This window comes from Caenorhabditis remanei, chromosome III (assembly GCF_010183535.1).
Source record: "Caenorhabditis remanei strain PX506 chromosome III, whole genome shotgun sequence".
Lineage (NCBI taxonomy): Eukaryota > Metazoa > Nematoda > Chromadorea > Rhabditida > Rhabditidae > Caenorhabditis > Caenorhabditis remanei.
The window spans coordinates 12,155,287-12,173,651 of record NC_071330.1 but is presented as its reverse complement, the minus strand read 5'-3'; the positions used below and the strand labels follow the sequence as shown (position 1 = coordinate 12,173,651).

Sequence of the window (18,365 nt, the reverse complement as noted above, 5' to 3'; positions counted from 1 at the left end):
AAATTGAGTTTTTATGGAGTGGAGTTTCACGGCACGCTTCTCACAACTGTGCTCTACCGAAATCGAGAAAATAGTGTGAGAAATTGAGACGCTCAGAGAAAAAGGGACATTTTAAAAGGACATTTCGGTGGAGCGCAGTTGTAAGAACTGTACTGAGTTATTAGCACTAAAAGTGCATTGAGTCTTTAAGTTGTGCTGAAGCCTCAACTTCATGTAGCTAATACGCTCTCCTAGTAAAAGTCAAAAAAAGTTTTAGTGGAGCGCGTTTCCAATACTCCAACTGACTTTATTACAGTACAGTGGAGCACAGAAAGTGAAAACTAAATAAGAAAAATATTCGTTGAAACCGCGAAACTCACCATGATTTCCCTTGGGAGCCGAAGAAAAAGCGAGAATGAACAACACAACGAAGAGGACAAAATGAAGAAAAACTCTGCGAGAAAATTGAAATTGGATTTTCTCGTTTTTTTTCAGATGAGGAACATCACGTTAATGTATTTTTCTTTGAGAAGAAATGTATTTCAAAAGATTTAAATTGAGAAAATAAAAGTATTACTCGATTCTTCATTTCTAACCGAACGTCATTCTTTGTCTACTAGCGGTAAGAGGTTCAAGATTTTCCTACAAAAATATGAAAATATTCAAAAAATTCCAGAAAAAGTGAAAAATAACTGGAACTGAAAAAAGGAGAAACCGAAATGAGCAATAGAGGAACTGGAAGTGAAAACGAGAATGGAATGGAGACTGCAATCGAATTACCATTGGATCTACCAAGGCGAAGAGAGAGGAATCTGATAGAGAAAACGATGGATGGAATGATTTATTGGTGTTTGTTATTCACTAGTGAGGTAAGAGTGAGAGGACATCCGGACAAACGGAAACAGAATGGAATTCACGAAAACGATTGGAAATCGGTCACCACCCGTAGTCGAATTGCGTCGAATGTTAGTTGGTTGTGTAGATGAAACCATAATTCTTCAATTTGCAAACTTGTCAAACTTCGGCCGGGCCGGGCTGAGATAAAAAAAAATTACATCAAAAAATCCAATTTCTTGATGCATAAACAGCTTTATAATGAATTCTGAAGTATAGTCTAAAATTCGACATTTTCGGAAAAAAAATTCTAAAAAATTCAAAATTTCGTTGAAACATTTTTGAATTTTGAACCCCGGGCCGACGGGCCAGGCTCCCGTCACGGCCTGTGACAAGTTTGCATATTTGAAGTTGGAAATTTTTCTGTAGTTTCCGAGAAAAAGCCTTTCTCAGCGAGGCGTCTGGAGGGTGGAGAAAAAATGCATGTATTTCGAAAACTATAAGAGATTGAGAAAAAACTTTCGACTACAAAATTGAAACTCTAGGATTCTTTCTAACAACTAGCTAACACTCGACACAACCACGGATCTTCCAGTCACATGATTTCAAAGCCAACTACAGTTATCGAGACTTGCAAAATATCGGCTCGGCCCGGTTGCCCTGGAGGCAAAAATCGAATAAAAAATGTTTTTAATCAAAAATTCCCATTGCAAGTCTGTTTATCTACCAATTCCTCTTCCAGGGCGCCCTAACCCTCTACATTCTATTCCACTGGCTTCTCGGCTGTGCTTCTCATATCGTCGTGTCCGGAGACAAGAAATCCGGCGGTGACGAGAACGCGTCATTCTTCAGTTTCATTTATTTCATGAGTACTCTTGTCGCGTTTCTTTCGATTATGTCACACGTCAGTGGACTACTCATTCCGTTATTCGCGTTTAGTGTGAGTTTCAGAACCTAGAGATATTTACAGTAATCATCTATTCTAGGCATTCGGTGCATTCTTCCTATTCTTTCTCATAAATTTGGCAGTTTTGGAGCATCCAGAAGCGAAAACACTATTCTTTAATATCTGCAACAAATCGAATGTCACTATTGCATTCCACGCCGATATGGAGGATCATCCAACGGCGACAATCATCAAAACGTGGATTCTCATTGCGTTTTTCGTGCTCACTTGTGCTTCAATTCTATTTCAATGTGCCAGAAATGAGGAATATCTCAGAAGACCTCAACCAGTCATCTATCCTGGATTCTACCCTCATATGCTGCCACGTGAAATGCCAGTTGGTCCCTCCAATTTGGATGAGCCGCCCAGATATTCGGTGAGTCTTGTACGCTGTTCAAAATTCAAATTAACTTTTCACAGACCTTGGAACCGATGTCATCACCAAAATCTACAGTAACCCGTAGCTCTACCGTAACCTCACCGCCACGCTACAGTTATTGGGAACGGACGTTTGGGAGAGCACGTACAAATTCTCAAAGTTCGGAACAATCTAATAGGGAAATGATGACAGCGAAAAGTCATTGAGCGGTCACAGGAAGAAATAGGAGAAATATTGAACTGAACATGTACAAAAATGCAATAAAATGGTAGCCAAAATATAAAAAGTCAGTCACTAGGCAGATTTATGGAGCGAAAACGGGGATACACGTAGAGAGCACATGTGAATTTCAATGGGAAAAAATCAAATAGTCGAGTAAAAACCGAGAAAATTGGGTCATTTCCATAGGAAATAAAAACTAAACTAACAGGGAAAAACTAGAGAATTCTATGAAAAAAACACGAATTTGAATAAAAAAGTTATTTATCAGCTGTCACGGCGTCCTTCGGGTCCGCAGCCACGACAATCACAGATTTGGGCGATTTATCAGCGAAATGGAACACATCGAATATGACTTCAATGACGATGAGAACGATAATCATCCATTCCAAATGAGATGCATGACGAAGAGCAATCGTATTGTCGACCATTTTCACGAGCTCCTCACAATAATCGAGTCGTTTGTTAAGGAGGCTGAAAGTGGGAAAATGTGCTTGCTTTTTTTTGGAAAAACTGTGCCAAAATTATAAAAAAATTGTCGAATCTGGATAATTACGCTCGTTTTGTTTGGCAAATTGATATTTTGGCTCAAAAATGCATTCCTCCGGTCCCATGCATATTTTCAGGTTTTTCAGTATATTATCGACGATAACTAGACTTGCAACGACACAAAACAGTTTTTCTCAGTACAAAAGCTTGAAATTTTGAATTTTTTGAAACGTTTTTTGATTTTTTTGCAAAAAAGTAGAATTCTCGACTGTTTTTATAATACATATCGATAAAACACAAGCGTACATTCGATTTTTTACTATTTTTGATGAAAATTTCCGAAAATTTTGAACTTTTTGTGAAAAAACTGTGCACATTTTCTGAATCCGAGCCGGGCCGATATTTGGCAAGTCTGAGAAAATGAAATTTTTTGGTAAAACTAGTTTAAACTGAGTCAAAATTATAAAAATTTGGTTGAAACTGGGTAATTTCGCTCGTTTCATCTGGCAAATTCGTTTTTCAGGGTTTTCATTATTTTCTCGACAATAACCATTTGTGTATTGTTGTGTGTCTTCAGCTAAAGCAGACTTGCAAAATATCGGCCCGGAGTCCAAAAATGTGCACAATTTTTTCACAAAATGTTCCGAAATTTTCTGAAAATTCTATAAAAAATAGTCGAAAATCCTATGAACGCTTGAGTTTTTATCGATATTTAAAAACAGTTGTAAATTGACTTTTTTGCAAAAAAATCAAAAAAGTTTCGAAAAAAGTCAAATTTTTGTACTGTGATCGAGGCCCGGCTAAATAACGCAGACATCCGGGCTCACAGATGGACAGAGATACTGTTTTCAGGCAATCCGATAGTAGTTTCAAAGACAATTCAGTACGATAAGTGGGGAAAAAAGTATCGGAATTCGATAATTGAGTACTTCTAAAACTACATTTTTCAAGCAAAAAGTCCGACCTGTTTTCAATCGATTTTGCATTTTCCTGTTAAATACTGGTAACTTTCAATGAATTTCATCATTTTGAAAAACCTACCCTATCCGCCTATCCAACGAGAAATGTCTTCCAGCAAGTGTATAATATTTCTCTAATTCCGGCCTCTCCCAATAGAAATCTTTATTCAAAAGAGTACAATCCAGATTGATCGAATGACGGAGAGCAGCGAACTCTCCAGATCTCATCAACGCCTGTTTCCGACTCCATGGAATTTTTCCTTGTGTTAATGACTTTGTTGTATTCGAGAGTGGTTCTGCCAGATTATTCAGAAGACTCTCCCAAACACCGATTTTAACAGAAGCAGCGAATGCTTGACTCATAGCGAAACGTTCCAGAATTGCTTCGTTCGAACCGTGGAATGCGTCGAGATGTTTTCCGGAGAGGAAGAAACGATCTTGACGAATTGAGGAGACTGTCGATCTGAAAATGGGAAAGATTGCAGCTGAAAATGCTTCAAAAATATTGATTTTCAAAGTAGAAATTGAATTTTTGTAGTCTTTCATCGGAAAAAGGTTGTAAAGATTTAGATTCGTTGAAGATTATCATGGTTTGATTCAAATTCGGAGCTCTTTATCACAGAAATTGAATGTTTGTACAATTTTTGCGGAAAATTGGATAAATTTCACTGTAAACTGTGGATAGTTCGAGCTGAAACCAGTAACGTGTTGCAACTATTTTGCAAAAAACTAGTTTGTAATAATAGTGTTTTTAAAAAATTTTATCACTACTTTCCATTTATTTTTAGCAAGATTTGTATTTACTAACTGCTCTGAAAATTTGTAGAACATCCGGTCCTGTTCATCCATCACAATCATCGAGTCATACGGAGCCATTGCATATCTTTCGAGTTCTCTCAAAATCTGTGATCTCTGACTTGAATCCACGTTCCAGAAGACGACGACACCATCTCGAAACACGAATATCTCACTGAGTTCTGCTGGATTGATAGTGTATTCCAGTTTTTTCACGAAATGCAATGTGTCATCTGCTTCATCATCAATTGATGTAATATTGTACATTCCATTCAGATGACCATCCATGATCACATCATTCAAATTTAATGATTCTGACAGTGCCATGGCGACAACCGATGGCTCTCGCAACTGTACCTATAAGATTTTCGAAAAACCCTGGCGAATTCCTGTTTCTCACCGATTTGGGCACCACAGATGATGCAACTGGACGCCTCTTTCTCATTTTCCTAACTTGAACCCGCTCCAGATTAATAATCTCTTTTGGTTGACTCTCACTCCTCAACATTGCTGTGAAGGATATCTGACGTTTAACCAGACCCGACCTAGTCGCTACTGCTGCTGCTCGAAACAGCGATTTGAGCATCTGATTATGTGTAATTGTTTTTGATTAGAATAGAACATTGGTCTTTCCAATTCAATATTTACGGATATTACGTTTTGCACAAGAGTACTATATTCAGTTAAAATTAACGATTTATTTGCCAACAGATGGGTGAAGGCGAAAGAAGATTACTTCAGCTTCTTCTTGATGCGGAGATCGTTCGAGTGTCCGCACTTCTTCTTTCTGCAGTTGCTGGCACGTGGTGGGAGACGAGCATAGCACTTTCTGCAGATCTGCTTGTCGCAGTTGTACTTCTGGGCAAGCTGACGAAGAGATGGCTCGATGATTCCTGAAAATGGTAAACTTAGAACTGATTGGCGAACTTATTGGTATCAAAACAAACCTCCACGAAGACGGAGAACCAAGTGGAGAGTCGACTCCTTTTGGATGTTGTAGTCGGAAAGAGTACGTCCATCCTCGAGTTGCTTTCCTGAAAATTGATAATTATTACATCAGAATTTGAAATAGCTAAAACTAACCGGCGAAGATCAGTCTTTGCTGATCTGGTGGAATTCCTTCCTTGTCTTGGATCTTAGCCTTGACATTCTCGATGGTATCGGAGGCCTCGACTTCGAGGGTAATAGTCTTACCCGTCAGAGTCTTGACGAAGATTTGCATGACTGAAAAAGCAAAAGATAATCAAAAAGAACACCATATTAGTGAGATTGGAGAAGTAACGAAACAATATTTGAGTGAGATGAGAAGCGAAAGGAAGGGCGACAAATGCGGAAAAATGAACAAGAAGCAGTATCGATTTTTGTTCGGCGACGAAAAACTAGTTTTCCACTGACATTGTATCAAAAATGACAAACTGCGACTAAATCTGATAGTAAAAGCGGTATCGCTGAGCAAAAATTAATAAATCGGATGTTTGGGTGAAACAAATGCAATACAGACTTGCGTGTTGAGTTTTCCCTCAAAAACTTGAAATTTGAAGAGAAATTTTAACAGAAATACCGATCTCAACTCAGAAAAAGACGAATAAATCAGTTTTACAAACATTTTCAGCGAAAAAATCGAAAAAGGCGACGCAAAACAACGAATTTTCGAGCAAAATCGGCAAAAAATTTTTGGGCCAAGGCAGCAAAACGAGATTCAGTGTGTCGGCGGGTCTCGCAACGAAAAGAGTGCGAGGGGCGAGTACGGTGGAGAGCCGTTTTTATTTACGGGGAGAGAATGTATTCGAATTTATTTTCCGTTTGTATTGACTATTTTGGTGATTCTTAATTGTTTTTGATAATTTTTTCTCAATAAACAGTATTTTTTCATAAATGCTAAAAATATGTATGCCTCGAACATTGTTATCGTTATTTTTTGAAAAATAAATATCGATTTGTCAATTAAAATCTCAATTTTTCTTGCAGAAAATGCCGGGTGCAGATTACAATGCAGTAAAAGGAGGTGGATTGAAGCTGAAGGCAGGAAAGAAAAATTTGTAAGTCTAAATTTATTGAAATTTCGTAATAATTAATTTTATTTCAGGTTCAAAGTCGGAAAGGATAAAAAGAAGAAAAATAAAGACGACGGCGAGAAAATCGATCCGGACACCGTAGAAAATGGTGGATGGCGAAAAGTAGCAGATGAGTTCGATATGAAAGGAGGAATCAATGTGGCTATCGAGGTGGCAAGTGGTGAAAAAGGATCGACTCACACGTATATCGCTGCTATGGACAACGGAAAATTCACAATTGGATTCCCACATCCAGAAGGAGAAGGACCGAATCCTGAGGAGATTTTCGCACTTGTCAAGACTCCAGATGACAATAAAATCAGTTTGAAGACTGGATTCGGAAGATATGTCGGTGTGGATTCAGAATTCCAACTCGTCGCTTTCTCAGAAGCTATCGGAGTCAGAGAACAGTTTATGCTCGTTTTCCAAGACGTAAGAATTTTGAAAAAGTGAATAATTGTCTTTAAATCAATAAAATTTCAGGGAAAAACTGCATTCCAAGCCGTCGCCTCACCACTTTTCTTGTCTACAGTACCAAGTAAAGAGGGACATGTTCATGTTGCGAGTAGAACTGCCACAGAGAATGAAATGGTTAATGTGAGTAAAGATTTTATAAATTCAGACCGAAAAGATGTTTAAAATTATGGTTTCTTTTGAAAATTAGAAAAATATATGTTATTTTCGGCACTGGTATTCGCGAAAAATCCGAAATTTTTAATCATTCATCTTTCTAGATCCGCACAGACGCTGTCAAAGAGGGACCGGTCGACTGGAGATCCGTCGAAGATCGAAAAAGTGCTCGTGACTGCGAAACGGCATACGTGAAGATGTATCAACACTCGAAAGTGGATCTCAAAAATCGTCATATCGCAATCGACGTTAAAGATCGAAAAGGAGTGAAGAAGGCGCAGTCGGAGGGAAGTGCTCACGAGCTTCTTCTGGATAGAAGAATGAAAATGAAGTCGGATCGATATTGCTAATTTTCCTCTTTTTCTGAATCTCTGTTCCTCTTTCTGTACATTCTCTCCTGATTACTGTACCTACTACTATATGACTGAAAACTTGAATTCGAATTACAAATTAAATAAATAAATCCCATACCATACTCTAGGATTCAAGATTAATGAAGGCCGTGTCCTTGGAAAGCGACGCCTTCAAGTACTCCCTTGAAATTGTACCTTTCCGCCCGAAATCCGGTTCCCATGCTACCGGATGTATATAAAAAGGGAGAGAAATTGTTAGTATTATTACCAAAATGGCATCCTATACTATAGGTATTTTAGTGGCATTTGTTGCCGTCTCAGACGCGGTGAGTTACACATTTATCATGGTCCCAAGTTCAAAACTCCGGTTCATGTTTGCATGGCTCAGTGGTAACGCTCTCGGCCGTCGCGCTCACCAACCAGAGTTCAATTCCTTCCCTCAACAAATGCTTTTTTTGCTTTTAGTGCCTGTCCTCCGGAGTGTGTGGCTCATCATATTGTGCAGCTCCACCGGCTGTTTCGTGCTCTCCATCTTCCTGCCAACCCGGATATTCATGTGGACAGTACGGATGTGCTAGAAATCGAGCAAGAAGTGCCTTGACCCAGAAAGTGGACGGAATCTTCATAGATTCCACGACATCTAGAGAAGTTCCTGCTTCCAGAGAGAATTCCAGAGAAGTACCAAAGCTGAAGGTAACCTCGCTCTATTGATAATTATTCATTTTATGGGTTCTAGGGTCAAAAGAACAACATCTTCGGTCTTCGTCGTGAATCGTCTCGTGGCTCATCTGCTGAAACTCCGCCTGTACAACAACCAGCCCACAACTATGAGAACTCCACGCTGCTACAATATACCGTGAGTTTGTGGCTATGGCCGTGGCCTAACTAGTGCAAAACGAAAGCTAGTCCATCTTTTGTACCCCTATTTATTATTTACGTTCCACCCACTTCACCTCATCCCGTCGTCGTCACGGAAGAATTTCCGGGATATTGCGCAACTATACAGGGAGGGCGATATCCGGTTATTACTCGAAAAAGTTCCATAATTGCCTTTACGTTTTTGATGTTTCAAAGTTCTCTCTATTCCTTTCTCTAAATTTCCTTTCACTTTTTTTTGTTCCAGAATCCCAACTTTATCTTCCGACAATGTTGTGAACAGAGGGGACTTCCGGATGCTTGCTTGAATAAGTGCCATTTCAATTCGTATACCAAAGATGCGGTGAGTTTGGAAAATTGAAAAAAAGATAATTGAGCTGTGGTCTCTCATTCACGATAAGCTGCTTTGTCTTTGAAGAGGTGTAACTCAAAAACTGGAAAAGATATCAAAAAGTTGCAAACTGCGAAAATATAGACGATTTCATGTTCTTCATTTCATTATTTAATAACTTTTTGATAGCTTCACTAGGTTTTGAGATAAATGCATCTCTATGTCAGTTACTCATTACCTTTGTTTTATCTTCTCTTTGAACAGTTTTTTTCTCCGCGGCTAGCAAAGCTATCAAAAAGTTGTCAATAGCAAAAATGTAGTAAATTTCATACTTACAATTTGTTTGGTTGACAACTTTTTGAGAGCATTCTTAGTTGAAGAGATATGACTGTTTTAGTACATTCTGTTTTTAACTTTTTCCCAGAAATTGAACTTTTATAACTCCCCATACCGTTTAGACACTGAAAATTATTTACTACCAAAATAATCTACATGAAATTCTGCAAATTTTTCTAGTTTCTAAACTTTTGATAGCTATTCCTGCTTTTGAGATATGAGCGCTCCAAAGAAATGAAGAGAGTGCAGACAGTTAGAGTCTCTGACTTCTCTGCTCTCTCTTCTCATAACCATCTCTCGTATTTCAGCTCCAAGGAATGTATTTCAAAACCGACGGTTGTCCTCTGGAAGCTGCCGCCGATATGCACTTCTGTGCCGCCCAGGGAAGAGATCACACTCAGGTACGGTACCTACAGTAACCCCGGACACCCAATATTTTCAGTGTTGCGTTAGAAACGGAGTCACCACCACACTAGCCGGTCAGAAGTGTCTAACATTCTGTGATCAGCGACCAGATAGGTAAGTCGAGGACATCTGGATTCCTGGATACACAGACAGACATATTTATATTTCAGAGTCACAAAACTCGACTACTCTTACGTCCCTTGTTATGATAGATTCGAGAACATGAAACAGTGTTTCTATAATGAAATAAAGCAGAAGGCGGAGCAACAATTCGGAGCAGCCAGACGGAGATAACCTAGAAATTCTGTCGGATTCTAGGCCACGACTCTAAAATTAAGTTATTCAATGCGTAAATGACCTATTGTGTCTTTCTACTGTATTCTTCATTCGCTGTAAATAAAATTAATCGATATTTTCTTTGAGTAGATCAACGAAAACTTGAAAAAAACTAGGTAATTGATTTCTGAAACTTAGAGGTCCAATGACACTCTAAAACTACAGTAACCCTTCCAACTCCCAACAAGAGGCTCCCTTCTCTTTTTCTCCAGAAATAGCGTTTTCCCTTTCGCCCCGCACACTCCTCACTGCCCCCTTCTCCCATCCCGAAATGTGATCAGGTGGCCGAGTGGTTAAGGCGATGGACTGCTAATCCATTGGGGTTTCCCCGCGTGAGTTCGAATCTCATCCTGATCGAATCCTTTTTTTGTTTTTTAAAACCTTATTGTTCAGAAATTTGACATTCGCCTTTTCACCCTGAAATGTGTTTCGTATAGTAGCTAAAGCCCCAAAAACCACATTGTGTGTATAATTTGAAGGCTGTCCACAAGGAAAAAGCAGGGCTCTGAAACGTGTTATTATCCGGACATGAGATTCAGAAAACAATTTTCGACGTAAAAATATACTTTATTGTACCGAGAAGAACAGACCAAAAGTAATTTTTGAAATTGCTTTGAGGAAATGTGTGACCGAAAAGAGGAAGGAGCAATGGTGGCCTAGATTAATAATTGGTGGCCTAGAAAAATGGTTGAACCATGAACAGGAAGGGGGATATCACAAAACTGGTAAAACATGAAATGATGGCCTAGTTATCTGTGGTCGAAGAAATCTCGGCCACCTGATCCATCTCGTACGGATTCCATTCGATCTCCTCCTCCTCTTCAGCCACTTTCGCTTCTCCATCTTCATCTTCTGATTGATTTTTAGCTGGAGCCATATCTTGAAGTCTCGTAATGACTCGATGAATCAAGTGATCCAAATCAACCAAGTGATACGAGCTGGGTGGGTAGGTCTGGAAGAAGAAATTATATTTGAGGGAAGGGATGGCCTAGAAATCCTACCAGCATGGCCGCTCGAATATCATGACAAAACGGTATTCTGCACACTTGAACCTGACAAACTCTCGCGTGGAAAACTACAATCGAGATTACCGTACTACATACGTCGCATCCTTTCAGACGTCGTCGAAGACAGCAATTGATATGTGTCAAGACGCATTTCATCTTAGTACACAACATGCAACACGACTCTAATGGGAGTTCACAAGCGAGTGCGTGATGCATTCCTTGTTCCACTATCTCGATATTCTCTCTTCCCATTTCTCTCATTGACGTGGACGTGTAAATCATTGGGTCCTCGTCGGTTTCATCGTCAGATGTGTTCGTTGTGGTCACTTCTTCTTCTTCCGATCTCGGCGAGTTCATCTGGAAAATCTTTGAAGAATAGATCAAGATAATAACAAAAAGAAGGAAGATAATAACAAGAAAGTCCGAAGAGCGAAGGCAACATAAACCAAAAAGCTTCAAAAGTTTTCCACCAGCGGGCCACCGAACCAGAAATTTCATGGTGCCACGTATCTAGGCGTAACCAGGTAAAATTCCAGGAGGGAGGAGCAAGAAATGCTTCACATAGGACAGGTGCTCATTAAAATTTTTGGATTAAGAAGAGAGGGGTTCATTCGATTTCTAAGATGGCAAATGTTGAAATGAGAGAGGTATATATATATATATATATATATATATATATATATATATATATATATATATATATATGTAGAAGTGAATGGGAGGAGCTTGATGGTGAGTACGAGTGGGCGGAGTCTAGTAAATTTCAGTCACAAGATAGAGTCTATATTTGGAAGAGGTTAGAAACGTGGTTGATAATTTTTGGGTTCATTATTTTGCGGATTTCTAACTCCGGCGTTCGCCTGCAAATTGTAGGACATCTGGACAGAGAGACAGACAGACAGAAAATTTGAAAAATCGGGTGAAATCAGAATAAATCGTTCAAAATCAACTTTTTTTTTTGAGTTTTCAGGCATCTGGAGATATCTGGAGACGCAGACAGACAGACGCGCAGACAGAAAATGCGAAAAAAGCAAGAAAGAATGGTTGAAATCGGTGTGAATTGTCGGAATTTGTCGGAATTCCCGTTTGCACATTTGGACAGACAGACAACTAGTAACATGGACATCCAGATGTCAGGACACACATACAGACAGAAAATCCCAAAACGTTCGAGAAAATGCAGTGGAACCTGGAGTAAATAGCACCAAATTTGCCACATGTGGACATCTGGATATCCGGACGTACAGACAGACAACCGGAAACTTAAAATTTTGACATCCGGATATCAGTGTGGACAGACAAAGAGACAAAGACAAAATAAAATTGGGAAAAAACCCCGAAGAAAAACGGTTGAAACCTCGAGATCACCGGTATTTCGACTTTGGACATCTGGATAAACATCCGGACAAGCAGACAAATATATACTTAATGTTGTGGACATTCGGACATCCGGACAGATAGACAGACACACACACAGAGATAACAGCGCCGTAAAGTAGAGCCGGAAAGTAAAGTCTGTAGAGAAAAGTAGTCAATTACAAAAACTGAAAAAAAGTGAGATAAGGGAAACTGAGCCTCCAGTTAGGCTATTTTAAAAACCTAGCGTTGCTCATCGTAGTCAACGATAGCCTAGTTTAGCCGGAGCCCAGATAATCTTCTTATAGTTCAGCCAAGCTTCCCCCTCCCGTAACGAAACCTGAGGTATACGGTAGCTTCATATCTAGAAGGGCCTATGCAGGCCTTTTCCAGCCTATTCCGATTCTATCTCTCACCCAGATCCTACCAACTTATCCTATGCCACCCCATTCAATCCAAGCTACTTCCAAATAAAGAAAAGTCAAGAATAAAAAAAGGATGCGAATGCAAAACGAGAGGCAGAGAGCGAGAAAACATACGTGTGTGGTGGTTCAATGGCATCTCTTCTCTCCTCTCTGTCCATTGATTCCCCCCTTTTCGTCTTCTGTTTTTAGTGTAGACCTTCGAGAGAAATAGAGTACAAGACGCAGAAAGGTACGGGAGCGGCGCCCCATTCGAGAGATAACGGTGAGGAGTGGAGACGCAGACAGAAAAGGAAATTAGAGAGTGAGAAGTACGGAAGAGAGTGGTTGAGGGAGAATAAGGAAAAAGGTTTGAGGCGGTGCAGGAGGACGAAAAAAATGGAAAGTGTATAGAGAGGAAGATGAAGAAAAGGAAGGGCATTGGTAGAAGGGACACCGGTGGAGGAACAAGAAGATGCACAGACACACAGACAGAGGGGCGGTTCGTTTTGTTGAGGGAAGAGGAGTGTGATTGAATTGAGGAGATGATGGAGAAGAATTCTAAAAAAAGATTCGTGAGATAAGTAGCTTAGTTATAGAGTTGTGAGATGTCAAAATTAGAATAATTTTATCTGGAGCAAAACGATTTTCGATGAAAGCGCGTTCCAAATTTTGGGTCACTGCCATTCTTCAGCAATCGGTTTGTCCGGATGTCTCAAATCTGTCTGTCTGTCACAATGTCGGAGAGTCCGGATGTCTTCGAATCTGACAGCTCCCGTTAGCCCTAACCCAGTCCTGCTAGCTCTAAAATTTTCGGGAGTTTCCAGATTTTGGACGCGAATTCATTTTATGAGAGAGGGGTGTCCTTGATGATGATGATGAAAAAAACACGAATTCGAAGATGAAAACGTTTTGGTTATTCGTTGAAGGACAATGAGCTAAATAGCACCAAATTAGCCATTTTCGGAAATTTGGACATGTGGATATCTGGACGTACAGACAGACAACCGAACACTTATAATTAAGACATCCGGACATCGGGATCAGGGCTGTGCGAAAAAAAGTTTTCGAAAAATGTTCGAAAAACTTTTTTTTCGAAATCTTGGTACCGAAAAAACCGAAAATCTTATTTTTTTCGAAAACTTCGGACCGAAAAAAATCGAAAAACATTTTTTTTCGAAAAATTTTGACCGAAAAAAACCGAAAAATTCGAAAAAAAAAGTTTCCAGAAAACTGTCTGGAAAATGTGTTTTTAGTAGGCAAAAATCTTGAATTTCTATGAAAACTGTATGTTTTTCAATGACAGACACTCAGAAACCTGCTTTTGAGTACAAAATTTCAGGAAAAATCGAAAAATCACTATTTTTGTAACTTAAATTTTGAAATTTCAGGAGAAATTTCCAAAATTTTTCAAACGGTTTTTTCGAAAATTATCCGAAAAGTTTTCGTCCGAAAAACTTTTTCGAAAAGTTTAGACCGAAAAAAAAAATTTTTCGCACAGCCCTGATCGGGATGAACTCACATACAGAGAAACAAAATTGAAAAAAAACCGAAGAAAAACGGTTGAAATCAAAGCAAATATCTTGACTCGAAACCAGCGGTATTTCGATTTTTGGACATCCGGACAAACCGACAGATATGTACTTAATGTTGTGGACATCAGGACATCGAGACAGATAGACAGACACACAGAAAGAGACGAAAAATTAGAAAAAAATGCCAAGAAAACTGAAATCTGAAATAATGAGTTTTTTAGAGGCGAAAAGTTTGGATTCTTTTAAATTTCAAGGACAGATCTCTAGAAACGTTGTTGAGTACAAAATTGGAAACAATTTCAGGAAATTTCGAAAAATACCTACTTTTGTTACTTAATTTTTGAAAAGTTCAGTTGAAATTCCCACATTTTTCGATCGGTTTTTTTCGAAAATTTTTCCTCCGAAGTTATTTTCCCACATCCCTGATCCGGATGTCTTCACATTTGCATTTTTCATTCTTCCATGGTCTAATTATGTCGATGATTTCGCATTTGTGTTGTATATATGCCTGCAAGTTTAAAAAATCAGCAATAACTGTTAAAGGCGAATCTAATTTGTACGAATTGGTCTAGAAGCGGAAAACATGGTTCTTTTCAGACCTGCAAAGCTCAAAAACACGGCATTTCATTTTTTCCAACAACGAGACCATTCTGCGAAAATCCCAATTAAACGAATTCGTGAACCGATAAAGTATTTGTACGCTGATTCAGGAGGAGTGTCCTTGATGATGACATCGCAGAAGAACACATTTTGGGAAAATGTGAATGTTTGAAAAAGATTGAACAAGAGATAAATAGGTTAGTTATAGAATTGTTAAGTATCAAGATACAATCTTAAAAATGTGTGATTGTTTGATTTGGAATGTGGAGGTATTCTGAATTCCGACTCAGGCAAATCGATATTAATATAACTAGATGCTGGGTCAATCTAGCATGAAAATGGAGTCTATCTAGACACAGCGTCAGTCTAATGACAGTATAGCTAGAATACAGAACTATTGCAAGTGAATGTCAATCTAGATATGTGCGTTATCAGTATATCGCTAATCTAGCTAGATTGTGAAAAATGGAAGAGTCGATGTCAATCTAGCTAGATGTGGGGTTAATCTAGCGCAAGAACCTAATCTAGCTAGCCAAGGCGTCAGTCTAGCTAGTTAGACATTCGAAAAATCAATTATTATTTTTTTATTAATGCAATTTTTTGTTTTTTTTTTGTTTTTACTCGATTTATTCGCTGTATATATTTATTACTCCGCCAAAAATACTGTTCCCTACATTTCATCGTAGTTTTCTCAGAACAACACCAGTTCGCGCTGTGAAACGTCGAAATGAAACGTCTAAGGATTACGGCTAAGATGCTATTCGATGATGCTAACAAAAAAGCTAATAGACAAATCGAAGTGAATGAAGGAGAAGAAAAGGATCAGAAGTGGGAGAGTGAGAGAAGACCGAAAAGTCGTTGTAAAGAGACAGAACTAGTGTGCCAACATTTCAATATAGATTTACATGAAAATTTTCAAGTATATGGAGAAGCTGCTGATACAGAAGAATTTGGAAACCAGTTAGATCGAAGTAACGTTTGAAAAACTAATTGTTCGAAAATGCTCCTGATTTCAGCGCGATTCTGGAGTCTTCTTTCTTCGCAAGACATTCTACGTGTTTATTTCCTTCTGACGACAACTTACTCCAAAGCTGGTAGGCATCGTTTCAGCTTTCACGTAAAACGATCACATTTTCAGCCGTAAATCGGTATTTCGATGTGGAATTATTGGAAAATGAGCATTTGATGAAAACTCTTATTTTTCAAAGAGATCACATATTTCAAGTGACAATATGTGCTGTGTGTGCTGAAGAGGAAAACCAGTGAGGAGCATTCAGACAAAGTCATAGTGATAACTGAAATTTAAGGTGTGCCTGTGGCGAAGTGAAATCACTTTCTACAGTAGTATTCAGTGATTGGAAGAAGTTGCTAAATACATTACTTACACTCTACGGGTACTCTATTTTGGAAACACAAGCAGATGTCATTCGTGGTCGTTCAACTACTTCTCCAATGAACCATGGAACTCTCAAGGAAACTTTAATGGGTCATATCAAGGCGGGAGAGTTATCAATCCACTTCATGACTGGTTTCGATGGTATCAAACTCCACTCAAGAGGAAGGTTAGTCTGCTTCAAAAAGGAAGAATTATTTTTCATTTTGTTTCAGACTGAAATGTTGGCCTTTCACTATGATCCCGCTGGATCTTGAAGACCGTGAACGATCTTCATTGAGATCAGTATTAACATGTGCATTGTACTTTGGTAGTAAGGATCCTTCATCAAAAGTTCATGATCGTATTGTTGAATGGGTCGTATCAGAGATGGCAACGTCTGTTGTTTGGAATGAACTTCTCGTCAAGTGCTGGATTGCATCCGGAGTTCATGATGACCAGGTGAATTCGTCTAATTATGTAGAGTCCAATTTTTTCAGGCACGAAGAAAAGTATATGGCCTGAGGTCACATTCCTCACGGGGTAGTTGCCCGTACTGCTTAAATCAAGATACAGTATGCAAAATTAATGATAGATTTACGATTTGTAAGTTTATGTAACAGAAATACGAATAGCGGAGTTCTCTTCAGCGAGAAGTGATGTGAAAGAAGACGTACCGGAAGATTTGGAAGATGGACTCATCAATTCATACACTTCATTTCATGAGCTCATACCAATGTATTGGTCTCCTATCGATATCTTTCATGTGTTTCAGGAAGGAATTTTCGAAAAAATATTATCAGGTAGATTAAAATTAGGCCATTCTAACAAGCGGATGTATATTCAGAATTAAGCGGATCGCCAAAATTACGAATTTTCGAAAATTGCATGATCGATATGAGCTTACCTATTTCTCTGCCGTCAAACTTCCGTCAGCTTTCTGGACGTCTAAAAGACATCACTGGATCCGAAAGAGCAACAGTAAGAATACGGTGTAACAACATTATTCAAAATATGTTCCAGATTTTTCAAACAATTGTACTACTTGAAGTTTACATTGGCAACTTCCCAGCTGTTCCGTCAGCTATTATTTTCACCGTGTACGTCTTGTTTCGATTGAATTGTGATCCTGGTTTCATCACGGACCCCAGTCTGTGTCAAAAAGTCAGCAAATCTTCAGATCTTCTAGCATATTTAATTGAAACATATGCTCCAAATATGATAAGAGGATCGAAAGTTCACGTAATGTGACGACTTCTATTTCAAAAGAAATGTTTATGATTCTTTCAGCAAGTTTTGTATCATCTCGCTGATAGTGTTAAGCGATACGGTCCCCTTCTTCCACTTTCGACACAGGCGCATGAACACTCTTATCATGCTCTGAAACGGCACCTTTGTCCGGAAATTACGAATGGATTGGGATTAAGTTTAATGAGAAAGTAAGCTAAATTGATTGGTTTTCTATATTTTTATAAGATTTTCAGCTCAATTTCTATTCAAGAATTGCACTCCGAAGTTGTGAAGAGACTGGATGGAAATGTTGAAGAGTACTGTAATGACATTCATGGTCAGAAAATGATGAAAATCCTAAACATATCGAGAAAACCTGGACTGGCTAAAAGCTATGAGATTCCACAAGAGTTTGCTAGGTTCCAAACAAACAATGATCAGTACTACAAGTCGCACTACTTCAATGGGATCAGGTACTCTTCCATCAAAAATGGATTATCTGATGATCGAATTGTGATGTATAACTCCAATGGAAAAACGAAATACGGAATTGTTCAAGGATTTCTGATAAATTCGGAAGATGAAGAGAGATGCAGAGTTATCATTCAACAGTTTCAACTTTCTGACATCCATATACAATCTCTCGCCTCGAAAATGTTTGCTTTTGGCATACCCAGACATACTTGCCAAGAACTGATTGATATCTGCTGTTCTTCTAAGTTTGGAGCTGTTGTAGTTGGAAAGAAGAACCCTACAACGTTCCCATTGAGTTGTTTGATAGGTCACGCTGTTTTTATTGAGAGAGATTCTCGACAAATTGTGATTCCTTTCTCTCATCGCGTTATGCTTTCATAAATGAAATCCTTTCAAGAAGTAAAATTTGATTAATTTCGTTGCTTTGCTCCACTGTATATATTTTGAGAAGTACAGCTATGTCGCTGTT

At 38.7% G+C, this 18,365-nt stretch overlaps 6 protein-coding genes across 6 annotated transcripts; 4 read left to right on the top strand and 2 right to left on the bottom strand.

The window, feature by feature from the left end:
- Positions 1 to 698: 698 nt before the first annotated feature.
- GCK72_010953 (uncharacterized protein) lies at positions 699 to 2,344 on the top strand (the record flags this gene model as incomplete). Its single annotated transcript, XM_003111508.2, has 4 exons — positions 699 to 848; positions 1,556 to 1,753; positions 1,800 to 2,135; positions 2,180 to 2,344. 4 exons carry the CDS (start codon positions 699 to 701, stop codon positions 2,342 to 2,344), a joined length of 849 nt encoding a protein of 282 aa, XP_003111556.2.
- A 273-nt stretch (positions 2,345 to 2,617) lies between these two features.
- GCK72_010952 (uncharacterized protein) lies at positions 2,618 to 5,186 on the bottom strand (the record flags this gene model as incomplete). Its single annotated transcript, XM_003111716.2, has 4 exons — positions 2,618 to 2,831; positions 3,888 to 4,268; positions 4,614 to 4,957; positions 5,001 to 5,186. The coding sequence occupies 4 exons, from the start codon at positions 5,184 to 5,186 to the stop codon at positions 2,618 to 2,620; spliced, it is 1,125 nt and encodes a 374-aa protein (XP_003111764.2).
- Positions 5,187 to 6,571: 1,385 nt separating this feature from the next.
- On the top strand, positions 6,572 to 7,634 carry GCK72_010951 (uncharacterized protein; the record flags this gene model as incomplete). The annotated part of the gene is made up of 4 exons (XM_003111606.2): positions 6,572 to 6,639; positions 6,687 to 7,086; positions 7,138 to 7,251; positions 7,389 to 7,634. The coding sequence occupies 4 exons, from the start codon at positions 6,572 to 6,574 to the stop codon at positions 7,632 to 7,634; spliced, it is 828 nt and encodes a 275-aa protein (XP_003111654.2).
- Positions 7,635 to 7,909: 275 nt separating this feature from the next.
- On the top strand, positions 7,910 to 9,879 carry GCK72_010950 (uncharacterized protein; the record flags this gene model as incomplete). The annotated part of the gene is made up of 6 exons (XM_053728127.1): positions 7,910 to 7,963; positions 8,103 to 8,330; positions 8,374 to 8,493; positions 8,761 to 8,856; positions 9,623 to 9,699; positions 9,756 to 9,879. The coding sequence occupies 6 exons, from the start codon at positions 7,910 to 7,912 to the stop codon at positions 9,877 to 9,879; spliced, it is 699 nt and encodes a 232-aa protein (XP_053587704.1).
- Positions 9,880 to 10,666: 787 nt separating this feature from the next.
- GCK72_010949 (uncharacterized protein) lies at positions 10,667 to 12,369 on the bottom strand (the record flags this gene model as incomplete). The annotated part of the gene is made up of 3 exons (XM_003111786.2): positions 10,667 to 10,873; positions 10,923 to 11,285; positions 12,286 to 12,369. 3 exons carry the CDS (start codon positions 12,367 to 12,369, stop codon positions 10,667 to 10,669), a joined length of 654 nt encoding a protein of 217 aa, XP_003111834.2.
- Positions 12,370 to 15,547: 3,178 nt separating this feature from the next.
- On the top strand, positions 15,548 to 18,277 carry GCK72_010948 (uncharacterized protein; the record flags this gene model as incomplete). The annotated part of the gene is made up of 11 exons (XM_053728126.1): positions 15,548 to 15,791; positions 15,837 to 15,914; positions 15,959 to 16,082; positions 16,128 to 16,382; positions 16,429 to 16,639; positions 16,693 to 16,798; positions 16,843 to 16,995; positions 17,040 to 17,173; positions 17,216 to 17,434; positions 17,483 to 17,631; positions 17,677 to 18,277. 11 exons carry the CDS (start codon positions 15,548 to 15,550, stop codon positions 18,275 to 18,277), a joined length of 2,274 nt encoding a protein of 757 aa, XP_053587703.1.
- Between the last annotated feature and the right edge of the window lie 88 nt (positions 18,278 to 18,365).